General features: G+C 43.2%; 1 protein-coding gene across 7 annotated transcripts in view; it reads left to right on the top strand.

The window, feature by feature from the left end:
* mcf2l2 (MCF.2 cell line derived transforming sequence-like 2) overlaps positions 1–13,279 on the top strand; it is a 99,424-nt gene that overhangs the window by 52,902 nt on the left and 33,243 nt on the right. For all 7 annotated transcript variants that reach the window (XM_037114318.1, XM_037114319.1, XM_037114323.1 and 4 more), the window contains exons 16-23: positions 3,510–3,576; positions 4,184–4,299; positions 7,115–7,184; positions 7,987–8,079; positions 8,345–8,437; positions 10,225–10,347; positions 11,550–11,630; positions 12,209–12,349. In XM_037114318.1, the coding sequence (XP_036970213.1) occupies positions 3,510–3,576; positions 4,184–4,299; positions 7,115–7,184; positions 7,987–8,079; positions 8,345–8,437; positions 10,225–10,347; positions 11,550–11,630; positions 12,209–12,349 (784 nt within the window). The remainder of the gene's footprint in view (positions 1–3,509; positions 3,577–4,183; positions 4,300–7,114; positions 7,185–7,986; positions 8,080–8,344; positions 8,438–10,224; positions 10,348–11,549; positions 11,631–12,208; positions 12,350–13,279) is intronic.

The raw sequence follows: 13,279 nt of genomic DNA on the forward strand, positions 1-13,279 counted from the left end.
GGTTAACTTAATTCCTCTTTAAAGTGTGTAAGAGTGTAAGACTTTACTATAACCTGCACATGACAATGATGGTGTTCTCACTTTGAGTTTTACCTACAAATAAAGTCCTTTAGATTAGTCTGCATAACTGTCAAATGATTTTTTTTCATTCATGTCATTCCAAGGTGACAAAAAGACAACGAGTCTTAGTTTCAGGTGTTTTATACACATAATTACAGGCGTTAGATTCCAGTTCTGCCCCTGAATCCCTCACACTGGACCGTTTTATGCTACAATCAGAAAGTAAAGTGACAAAAAAAAAGTCTCAAATCGTCCCCCCAAAAAATGGAAAACCATGCAAAAATAATATAATACAATGCTCACCACAAGAATAACAGATTAGTCCTAAATGCTTATTCCTTTGTGACCGAGTCTCAGCGCCCGTCGCCACTGTAACCCCAGAGAGACACAGAAAACCTTCTCCTCTCGCAATCTGAAACCTCAGTAAACAGGAAACTGTTGAAACACAATTAGGATCATTTGCAGCCAATGAAACTCTGTTTACTCTATCATTTAAATTTAATAAGCCTGAAGAAAAGAAAGATGAACAGGATTATTTAAACTTCTTTGAGACCGTCGTGACCCAAACTGGAGATTAATCGAAGGGTTGGAATATATTTTGGGATATATGTAGGAATAAAGTAGCGAGAGTGTCATGTCACTGTTGCTGTACTAATACAGTACTGTGTTAAATATCGATTCTGCTACTACATTTTAATTTAAGAAGAGCAGCAGCATAAGTAGAGAAGGAGATGTTAGTGGTCTGATCAGGAAGTCAGCATCACTGTGGTTCCCTCGATAGGAAGATGATCAAATTTTGGGTTATTGCAGAAAATTAGCTCTGTGACAATCACACAATTACAAGACGAGGAGGCGGGAGCGTGAAAATGCTAACTTAGTTCTGGGTTTAAGGTTTCGTTCCAGTGCTACTCTGTGAACAAAGAAATGTGTTGGACATGTGATTGGAGGGTGGGAGGAACATGTGACTGTAAAATGACTTCCTCGTCTTTTTAACACATCACAGAATAACTAATAAGGACAAAATTTTGGCTAAAACATATTTTGCTAGGTACCAAAAACACACCGTACAAGCTAAATACCAAAAGTCTATATTTAAAGGTCTCAAGTAGTTAAATATCAGTATTCATTTGCTTGTGACTAATTCTGTTGGCAAAGAACATTCATGTAATATTAACTAATGTTCAACAATATATAGAATGCTTGTTCTCCAGGTTGCGTCAGCTGATCCGTGCATCATGTGCAATAAACCTAATTATGGCTTCAGGTTGAGGAGAAGTCTGTGTTTGTTCATGAGAACATGTGTGAAATTGTACAAATCAGTGCCAGCGCTCATGTTGTGAGCATTTTGTGAGAGAGCAGCACATAAGACTGGCTCTTTGTGTCCCCGTGCCTGTGCACATTCTTAGTTATAACAAGGTTAGAGAGGAGCGATTCAGTTACAGTCTGCCAGTCAGATTTGCAGCATCGAAAACAACACAGACACCTGAAGAGTCTGAAAAGGCTGCACGAGTTCGTCCAGTTCCTGTGTGTTCGAGTGATACGACAGACTGGAGCGGCTCGTGCAGTTACTCCGAGACATCAGACAGCCTTTTAGCACATCTCTGAGTGTGTGATGTGTAAATGTACATGAAACAAACCATTCTTTGGACATAATGAAGGCAAAAAAACCCCCCAAAACTTACAAGATTTCTCCAGAGTTTTTAACCGTATTTATTCTTCCTCCCTGGTGGAGAGCGAGGATGAACACCATGTGGTGAAAAGCTCCAGAAACAGCTGAAAGGTTCACAACATTTTTAGTTTTGAAGGGTCCCAAGATTAGGTTTGAGCACACATCACCTTGTTCTACTCAGCCCATGAGAACCCTGATGATGTCAGCAGGGTTATCTAGAGTTAAGACTTCAAATGTTTAACAGGGAGGCCCGGTCCCATGCACTCCTCACCCCCTCCTCCAGTTTTGCACATTCATGCTGGGAAAGAGGGGGGAGGTGAAGTGGAAAAAACAGCATAGACCAGCACCAGAACACCAGCAAGACCAGCATATGATGAGTTTTTTTCCAGCAGGGTAGCTAACTAGCTAACTAGCTTTTGTTCTGAGGGGAAAGCGGGCACTCTGAAGCGGGTGGGAGGGTTAAAAATAAGAAATGGGTTTGAGCCAAAGCCCGTGTTATAAGCTGCTCGTCTCAAGTCTCTGCTGGAGTCACTATTAGTTGCTACCAGCATAACAAATCTCTGACTCAGGCGCGAGAGTTTCCTTGTGGGTAATGTAGCCGACTATGGTATCGCTGCGTCTGTCATTAGATTTGTAATTCTAAGTCGATGGAGTATTCATTCAAGGCTTTCCCGGCGCTACTCTGATGCAGCATGTCTGATTAGGCCATTACTCCAATTTGCACCGTAACCTTCCGTCTTTACAACTGTGAGAAACCACTGCAGATAAACAATGATCCATTTACTGTCGTATGTTCTGTTCTGAGAACAGGGAGTAGATTTCCTCTGAGTTCCTGGTGAATCCTCAAATGTCCCTGTTCAGCTCAGCCTTTCGATCGAACTGTAGACTGAGATAACAGAGCTCGTGTACTGTGTTGAAATGAAGACGGATGTGAAGGGAAACTTGTCTCACCTTCTGCAAAGACAAAGCCAGCAAATTACTTTTCTTTATACAGCAGTTTATGTGATTTCTTTTTTTAAATCCTTAAACCCTCCTAGTCTGCATTCCATCCTGAGGAAGAAGGGTGGCACGAAAAGGAAACTTTATCTGGATATCCAAGTCATGGTTCTATTGTTTGTATCATATTTTATTTGTGTTTCACGGGTTTTTCAAGCTTTGGTGTTGACTTTTCACTCCACACCATCACCTTTGTTAGTCCAGTGATCCTCCTAACCTATCAGCTCCTTCCCTGCTCTCTACACTCACCTGTGTTTCTCCGCCTCATCCCCTCGTTAGATTAGTTTGTACTTTACTCCAGTCTTTGTTGCGTCTTCTGTACTTCATCATCTATCTCAGTCTGGTCAGACGGTCTGAAGATGATCTCTACTGGAGCCGCTAACAGGGCTATAAAGTCGACTTCCTCTGGGTGGAAGGATTCTCGATGCGTTATTGAATCATGAAAGTTCAACGTGAATGTTCAGTTTCCAGATGACTTGCAATGTGATTAAGTCCTAATGATGCAATTAGCAATGTAGAGGAGGCACCATGAGATAAAAAAAAAAGTTTCCATCTTGTACTGGTGCCACATTTGCCCAGTGGGAGACAAACCCTGATGAAGTCTGATCTCAGTGTTCTCAGTGTGCACAGACTGAGAAAGCCATTATTTGAGTTTTCATGTTGTGGCCGAAGAGCACTTCACTGACATTGAATGCTAGTCAGTGATCCATTAGTGGGTTTGTTCCCCCATCAGACCACACTGGGCAGGTTAATACCTCGATCTTTTTCCTTTCTTTCTCTGCAGACACATCATGACTGAGCTGATTGAAACAGAGCGGCTGTACGTGGAGGAGCTGCAGAGTATCATGGAGGTACAGTTTCCACCGTTTTACATTTTCCCAGCCGCTTCTGCATGATTCTCAATTGATCAGCAGCGAACGGACACTGGACCCTGAAAATCTGTAGGGACTCACCTAGTGTCAAGGTAAACAAGACATACTTCAGTGGGAGCTAATCCTCCCATACAGAGAGCTGGTCTGATCAGTTACTCACTACACCGTTAGTTGGGAGTCACCTGGTTTCCTGATACCTGACTCTCAGTGAGCTCAACACCTGATTGTGTTTTAGTAGAAAGAACGTTACATTCCTCCTCCCTCCTGTCAGTGTTTGACCTTCAGATGATCTCCTGGGTCGAGTGCGTTCAGTCAGTTGTCTGTTGGATTACAAATGCGTGAAGTGATGAAGTCCAGCAGGACCGTATTGATTCTGACTGTACAGTTTATTGATCACATGAGCGAAGCATGATGTGTTGGTGTAAACAAGTCTTCATCACCGCAGGACTGCAGCCGGAGGGAAGTCTCAAGTCGGAATGATGAGATGTTTTAGATGTTTGCTGGCTTGCCAGTTGATTTATGGCTAATTCTGCTATCTGCTTTCTTCTTCTACCCTCCTCATCCTCCTCCTCATCCTCCATCTCAGGGCTATTTTGCAGAGCTGGATAACTCAGAGCTCAGCCACCTCATCCCTCCGTCCCTGGAGAACAAAAGGGATGTGCTGTTTGGGAATCTGCCAGAGATATATGAATTTCACAACAGGTAGGTGGAATGTATTTTGTTCGCTGCCGTGCCATATATCATACTGTCACAAACGTAATGCCTCTCTCATACTGCAAACTGTAGGTTCCACAGAGGTGGAGTCATCTTGATTTGTTTCCATTACATTGTTAAATTTTCCATAATATCAGTCGTAAACATTCGTGATGTATCTAAATAAAAATGCAGGTCAAAGTGAGCAGTGAGGCTGTTTTCACTCTGTCACTCTCTAACACTCACCTTCCCTCTAAACTCTACATCCTTCTGTTCACCGTTTGCCTTCCAGCTCGTGTGTTTGCTGAAGGCGGTCACACACACACACACACACACACACACACACACATACACACACAGAAATAGTGTCTCCCGAACAATCAGAACATTAGGACTCTGTGTAGATAGTGGGAGGAATGGACCAGTTGTATCATGTCAAGACTCCCAGCTGACTGTTGGACGCCGGCGCCTCAGCTGACACCACTGATACTCATATCGTAACCGGCGAAATCGTATCGATAATTAAATAAAGAAGCAGTGTTTCTCCATTGTTGCTGTGGCGGTTGAGTGTGTTTGATTGTTCATCCTGTTTGCACATACTTTACATTTTAAAATAGTAGGTCACCCTCAAATTTACTTACGTGTATTTACACTTCTTTTAATCCTGAGAGAAATATCCAGGAAGTGTTTCCATAAATGTCACCTTATGAGACGGTTCATTTGATACTTTTTTCAGACATTCATTTCGTGTCTTTATGAGTATGAGTATATAATCTATACATTTTATTTCAACTTTGCACTATAGCAGAAGTGTCACTATCTTTTTACATGACGACCGCCATGACAGCTGTGTGTGTGGGACGTGTCTGTATCCAGTCGCTGTAGATGTATGTGCCGAGGTTTTAAGGTGTCAGTGATGAGATGTTCGTGATTGAGTCTTCCACTCCATCAGATTACAACCCAGGCGTCTGCTGAGCCGCAAGCAGATTTTATCTGTTTCCAGCTACTTAATGTTAAATCTGTGATTCATCTCCAGCTGATATTTAAACGATTCCAGCCAACATTTATCACATAAAAACATGTCGTCGGCGCACTTGCCGTGTTCTCATCTCGTGGTCGAGTTAGTGATGATAAAGCTGCAGCGGGACGCTTTTAAGTAAAGACACCAAAACTACTTGGTCGGGTTTGGGAGCAAGCTTTGGTGTAAAATGAGTAAACCCTGTATCAAGTCCACGTAGTCCTCAGATTTGCTCTGAAACAGTTGGTGTGGGTCGTCAGAGAGATGACAGCCGTCTCCTTTACTTAATGACCCCAGAACAAACAGTTGTTGCAGGTTTACTTCATCCCAGTCGCCTTTCATAAAGACTCACATGAAAACTCTGTGACAGGTGATGACGATTTGCAGACTGGAGTCGTGAATGTTTGTGCAGCCAGCGTGTCAACACACGAGCTGTAGATTTTGTGTTTTCTTCCTCAAAATCGTCGCCTCCCTCTGTAATTTACAGAGCTGAATGTATGTGTGTCGACAAGATGGTTATTCAAAGCAACGAGCAGAAGGATTCAGAGACATCACAGGCGTTCCAGGCAGATCAGACTCCCCGAAGGCCTGAACCAAAGACTTGTTCCTCCCCTCCCTCCCATCCTTTATCTCAACCATTCTCTTTCTTCTTCTACTTCCTTTCCCGTCTCTCTTGCTTCCTGTTTTGCCTCACCTCTCTTCCCCCCCTCTGTTTTTTCTCTCCCAGTCTACTTGTCAGCTCAGATTCTCATCTCTTTGTAGTGCGACTGGTAAAAGTCTGAAGTGGAGCCGGTGTTTGGCTACATGGGATTATTTCAACTTCTTTGGACTCTGTGGTTTTGCGTTTTCATAAATTTAAGCATTTAAAGATGTGAAGTTAAAAATCAAAGCGGCCTCACAGATCACTGTCCGCAAATCCACACCTATAGTCTGTAACTCTGTGTCCAAGTGATGATATCTTCAGGATTATTTTAATAGACTTACACTTTATATAACGTTTTGACAGGCATGGTAGATTTTCTCATGACCCACAAACCAACTGTCACGTGTAAAATGTCATTTTGATAGAAGAGGTGTTTTTACATGGTGGCTGCTACAAGGACTTTTGTCTTTTGGTTGACTGTGGCAGACCCGTCAAACTACATGAGCAATTTAGTGTTTGTGTTTTATCAGCATACTGTAAACAATTCAATATACAAATACAATTCATCCTCAGCACTAAACAATAGTAACAATATCCATAATGAACATTTAGAAATAGCCACTTTCTCGCCGATGGTCTCTTTTGCTTGTGTGGGTCAAACTGTATAAAAGCATCAGTGTTTACTCAGGACTTTAATCTCAAAGTACATATCATATGCAAACATTTGTTGTTGATTTAAACAGTGACACAGTGTGAATTGGTGTTTGGAGCAACTGACATATGAACATCAGTAGACCTGCCCTGCTACAGCGAGACACCGGACCAACCCAGTGCCGGAATAAATGTTGGGAAAGAACATTTCTGCAAAAACTGAGAAAGGTGCTCTGGTTAGGTTCAGGTGCGAAAACCACTTGGGTAAAGTTAAAACACCACAAACACATCTACGGATATGCTGAGTTCAAAATAAAAAATAGACCCCAGGTCTCATTAAAAACATCCCGTTGTGTCACGCTTACAAATGTTGAAACCGTGTCGTCTGTAACTCCTCTGCAAAGTGTGAATGAGTTTTATGGTTTTGTCACTTTAAGCATTAGCTAATTTTGGATTGAAAATTGCACATGTGTGTCATGTTCATGTTCTTTTTGTTCATTCATCACCTGCAGGACTTTTCTGAGGGAGCTGGAGAACTGTGCAGAGAAACCAGAGCTGGTGGGAACCTGTTTTCTGAAAAGGGTGAGTAGCCAAGAAACAGTGATGGACACCAACAAAACCCGAGCACATAGTGTTTTACTGCAGTATTTCCATTTTGTTACGTCACGCTTTTACTCAAGTATATTTCAGATATGAAGATTTATTATTATTTTAGACAATTATAAAATGAGTTTAGTGACACAATGGGAAGGGTTGTGACATCATATTTAAGAGTGTAGAGACGCTCTGTGTGAAGTATGATTCATTACCTCATGACCACAGTAAGGTCACGCAATGACGAGGAAAAAGAAGTAATTACAAGGATGCAGTGAGAATGACATCACTTACTGGAGGGCAGTTACCATGACGACTTACCAGAAACCAATAACATGTGGCACTTACCAGCAACATAGTGTGGCAGCTTCAGTCAGCCATGACTGAATAACTGAACCAGGGGTAAGTATGTGAAGCCGCGATGACCAGATGTGTTTTATATTTTCGACGATGAGCTGAATGATTTTGTATGAACTGGACTACGTACCAGGCAAGATAGATTCAGAGGGTTGTCAGTGAGCAGCAGGATAAGGTGCGTGACCCAGTTCTGGGTCCAGATATGTGAGTGGCTGTTATTGGGATGACGGAGTAAGATGGAGGCCAGTTACTGCACGTTTCCTCCAACATGTGTCTGTCTCATGATCGTGGACTCTTTTACTCAAACACACAGAATGAGTGGATTCTTGGATGACGGTATTTCATATTTGACAAGCGGCTGAAGTGGACCAGGAGCTGAAGCTGCTGATTTTAGGCCCTCTCTCTTGACTTTGACGTGCCTTTGTGTCTGCAGAAAGAAGAGCTCCAGGTGTATGAGAAGTACTGTCAGAACAAACCCCGCTCTGAAGTCCTCTGGAGACAGTGTGGAGACAGCCTCTTCTTCCAGGTAACACACACACACACACAAGTCAAGTCCAGTATGGTTCTGTATGATTCTGTTAGAGTTCAGTCTGTGGTCCCATACATGAGGCTACAGTTAAAACACCTACAAACAGCAACACCAACACATTCTGTCCCTTTTTTTGAGCAGGTGTGTTTTAATTACGATCATTTTCCAGGTTTAGTTGGAGCAGCACATGTCACTTCCTGACCGGAGAATGTTCGGAATGTTTGGTGTGTGTGTGTGTGTGTGTGTGTGTGTGTGACAACAGGAATGCCAGAAGAAACTGGACCACAAACTTTCTCTGGACGCCTACCTGCTGAAGCCCGTCCAGAGGATCACCAAATACCAGCTGATGCTGAAGGTAACGGCCCACAGACTCAGTCAGGCACCGCACATTTCTTCAGTCGAGTTTAACAGAAGTTAAACTTCAAATTTGAGGATACATTATAAATTTGAACCAACTCAGTCGTTAGATAATCATAATAAACTTTTTTCTCGGGTTCAAGCTCCTCGTCACAGTCACTTTCTGGACCTTTGCTGTTTTAACTCCCGTCTTCCTTAGTACGTTGCGTTACCGTCAGTGATTTCACTCCACGAGCTGCAGAAGTGGAGTGCTTGATGGGAATTGACATGCAAATAGATCGACATGAGGATGTTTTAATAGAGCGCTGTTAATGAAACTCTCCAGCTGGCTCTGTAGAAGTTTTACATTAAAGCCCACTCATGGAGGACGTTGTGTATGTGTGAGGGAGTGTTTTTTCCAGTCTCGCTCTCCATATTGAAAGAATGAGTACGTCTCGGCGCTGCTCGCCTGCGATCAGTAAAGGTCAGGTCAACTGTGAAGCTGTTCATCTGCCGTCATGCCGCTCTGATATGTTGCCTGAGAGTTCAGAGCTCTCCGGCTGTCGGCGGCGCGACAGCGAACGATACGAACTCTGAAGTCTGCTCGCTGGCTTCGGTTCAGTAGCTTGTTTGATTTGACTGCAAAGCCTGAATTAAAAAAAAAAAAAAAAAAATCCTCCCGATGCTGTTTGACAAATACATCAGCACATTAATAACGGGGAATTATTTAGTGTAATTATCGGCTAATTAGTCGAGCCTGCTCCACTTTAATCCCCCGCAGGAGTTCCTGAAAGCTCCATCCCAGCCTGGTGCCGCTGACACCGAGGCCTCTCAGCAGGTTTACCAACATACACCGCTCCACTCCTCACGTCGGAGTGTGGAGGTTAACGATCCAATCGCTCACCAATCTGCAGACTTCAGACTGGCAGGAGCTCCGGTCGTTTGGAGGCTCCTCTACACTGCCAGTAAATCTGACAAAACGGAGTTTAATGAAGTGTTGGTTTGTTGGGTAAAGCAGGATGTGTTTGATGTGAGTGTGCTGCATTAGAGAGACATGCAGTCTATAGTTAGAACCAATAAGTTAACACAAATGTTTAAAGCTTGACTGTAGAGTGTAGAGACTGTGGCTGTTCTGGTTCTCCATTTCTTCAAGTTCCCTAAAATGTTTTCACCTTTAAAAAAATGTCTTTTCATGTATTTTTTTGTTCACTTCTGTGTCTTTCACTCTGTTTCACACATAATATAGACCTTGAAAAAAATAATGAAAAAATTAGAAAATGGAGCACCAGAAAAAAAAAAATCCCACTTGTCCTTCAGGGCTTCCATACTTGTAAAACTGTATTTCAACTTTATTGAATATAAACTGAATATATATATATGAATATGAATATGAATATGAATATATATATAACTGAATATATATATAAAAAACTTCCTCCTGTCAGTTTCTTTTTTGTGCTTCTAGGTCACAAGTTCAATTATTGTCTGTTTCTACTTTAAATTAGTTTTTTTTTGTGAAGCATTTTAAAAATGCTTAACCTTCTAAACCCATCACTTAACAAGACTCCCGGTGAATCCCGTCCGCTGCAGCCAGTTATCCATCAGTGATGGCGGTTAACTCGACACCAGAGGAGCTGGTTCTCAGACAATAGCAGGACGTCCTCAGCCTGATAACCCCGTCACCTCCGCCTGCCTATCAGTGTTAATGATTTACCCCTCGGTGTTCATCATCATCAGTCTTGTTCTCGCCCCTCTTTCTCCTCCTCTCACCTTTCTAACCTCCTTCTCCTCCTTCATGTGTTCCAGGAGATGTTAAAGTGCAATAAAGGCGAGGGGACGGCTGAGCTGGAGGAGGCGTTAGCCACCATGCTGGACATCATCAAGTCAGTCAACGACTCCATGCATCAGATCGCCATCACTGGCTTTGAGGTCAGTACGTGGAGAACTTGAGGAATAAGGAAACCCGACCGAAGCCTTTCTGACTTTACTGAAGTGAAACCGTATGTTGGGCTGACTGACCGTTAGGCGGTTGTCTCAGCTCCGCCTCTGTGTGTTTTCAGGGAGCAGTTCAGACTCGATGCATACGAGGAATTTATTGCCACTTTAAGACACTTCTTACTTCAAAGATCCCAGAGTGGGTTCAGTCCCACATGATTTACATTCACCTCACCTGAGTCAACGCTCAAGTGATCACAGTGTTTCCCTGATGTGATCGTATCAGCCACCATTTAAGTTTGAGCCCATGCAGCTGGATAGAGCTGGTTCTGGAAGTGAAGATCCAAATGTTGATTTTCGAGCCACATGAGGTTGTGAAATGATGGCGTCTGCTCCTGTGGAAGCCACGAGTCCGGCTGATATCAAGGTAGTTTTAAGGGAAACATGTTGTATTAGCTGTGCCATCGAGAAGTGCTCCCCAGCCCACAGTCCTCATGTGCAGCGGCGACATCTCTGATTGATGGAGCTCGCTGTTGCCATGGAAATGTTTACCACAACATGTTAATGCTTTCTGCGATTGGACGGTTACGTTTACCAGCGAGTGTGGACGACGGGGAAACTCACTTCTGGAACCAAAGATGAATGAATGAAAGTCCACGGAGGGCCGACAGTCGTCCTACTTTGTGTCAGTATCAGGGGGTCCGAGTTGGTAAACTCCTGATCATTCATTAACCGACTTTGTTAACGAGGTCAGAGAGTCACAGCTATACTCGGTTAATAAATGCAGGTTGGTGGCAGGTTGAAGGGGAAATAGAGACGTATATCATCACGTGGAGTCACAGTCGAGACACAAACATTTACCATCAAGGGATCAAATCCATGTTTGAAAACGAATCAGCTCTCTGTTGATGATGTCTGAGAAAAGCAGGGTTTGTTAAGGCTTCACTCTACGTATTCGTGACAGTAGATATCGAGCGTCACGTGAGAACGTACCAGTGACCTTGATGATCTCCAGGAGTAGCCACTCATTTGTCAGACTGTTCATGAATGTGTACAGGTGGAAGCATTGGAGAGATTTTATAGATTACAGATTTCCCCTCAAACCCACACGATGTTCTCTAGAGACGGACCTGAAGCTGGTCGTGCTCGGCCGCTGCTGACTGCTGATGTAACCGTCTGTGTGGATGTTTCCACAGGGAAACCTGAGTGAACTGGGGAAGCTGCTGATGCAGGGATCCTTCAACGTCTGGACCGACCACAAGAAAGGACACAACAAGGTACAACTTCTGCATGCAACATCACACTGAAGCGTCACCAAAGCCAAGCAAGTTTACCTCCTTAATTAACGTATACCTTCGATTTTTTTCTAGCCAAATTCAGTTTTGTATTTTAGCCGTTTATTCAACTGAGCCTGTGATTGTCCAGGAGGAAAAAAAAAACATGAAGAATTAACAAAACACAATGTTTTTGTGCTGTTTTATGGATGAAAAAGGAAACTTTCATAACGTTGTTTTGTTCGTTTCTGCATATAAATGAAATCTTGTGTGAGCATCGAGACTTCAGAGAACAACATTTATTCATTTTCGTGCACAAATTAGTTCAGTTTTTTTTCTAGCACACCTGTCGGGTTTTGTTGGGTTCCATTTATTTCAGTATTTTGGTATCACAGTAACAGATAAACACTTTCTCACACCTGAACAACTACACAGGTCGATTACCAGTCACTCACTAAATGACATGGTCCATGCAGCGTACCTGCGACAGGTGTACTGGATAGTTGTCATACAGTTTCAGTTTGTGTTGTTTGACGTGATGTGAAGACAGATTAACTGAGTGTCTGACTACCTGATCTCAGGTGAAGGACCTGGCCAGGTTTAAGCCCATGCAGAGACACCTGTTCCTGTATGACAAGATGCTGCTGTTCTGTAAGAAGCGAGAGGAAACCACCGACGGCCACGAGAAGACGCCGTCCTACGGCTTCAAACACTCGCTCAAGGTCAGAAACAGACGCTGCTGCATGTGTTGCTTTTTCTGAGCTCTGTCTTTATGTTTGACTCCTCGTTGTTTGGCAAAGTGAAGACTGTAATCTGAAGGTGTGTAACGCAAACCAGCTAGAGTAGAATTTGTCTGTCAGCCAAATGCAAAACCCCTCACTGCTCATTTTAAGGACGTCTGCTGGCCAAATGTTTTTAAATGGAACGTATAATAACCATTAATTAGACTCCCTGCACAGTTCTTGAGTATGAGGCTGTTTTTCTTGAGAAGGAGCCTCTTCAGAGTGTTTTATACATGCACATAAAGACTTGCAACCAGTGCAAAACAATAAGGAATTAAATGGATGAAAACCTTCCGGATGTAAACATGAATCAGTGATCAGAGAAAGCAGTTTACATCCCCTCGATTTGTTGATTCGGCTGCCAATCAAACATGCCTGAGCTCCCGTTAGTTAATTTAACCGCTTCTGCTGCTGTTTTCCTCTCTTCGTTAAAGTTTATTAAACGTGACCAAATAACTTGACACTCAACGCCACACCTGCTTCATGCATGCAAGCAATATCTGTCTCTTCAGCTGCTAAATCCCAGACTTTCTCCCCTCTTAGTCACAACTCCATCCACCTGCTGTTCGAGTTGTTTTATTGGAGTAAGGAGTTTGTTCTGTGACCACCGCTGCCTGCTGCTGCTGCTGCTGCTGCTGCTGCCAGAAACAAGCTTAATTAGAGCGAATCAAACCAAAAACCCTCGAGTAAAACTATGAATTCGTCAGGCCACATCCTACAAGCATGATGGATGATTCTCAGAGCAGTTAGACGCCACAAGTTCACCGCTAAATCATCTGCAAGACCGGAGCTGTCATTGTTAACTACGCTGCACAGCTCCTCAGCTTCCTGTCCAGACAAGTCCACGCAACGAAATTCAGTCACTTCTGC

This window comes from Acanthopagrus latus, chromosome 11, assembly GCF_904848185.1.
Source record: "Acanthopagrus latus isolate v.2019 chromosome 11, fAcaLat1.1, whole genome shotgun sequence".
In the NCBI taxonomy this organism is placed as follows: domain Eukaryota; kingdom Metazoa; phylum Chordata; class Actinopteri; order Spariformes; family Sparidae; genus Acanthopagrus; species Acanthopagrus latus.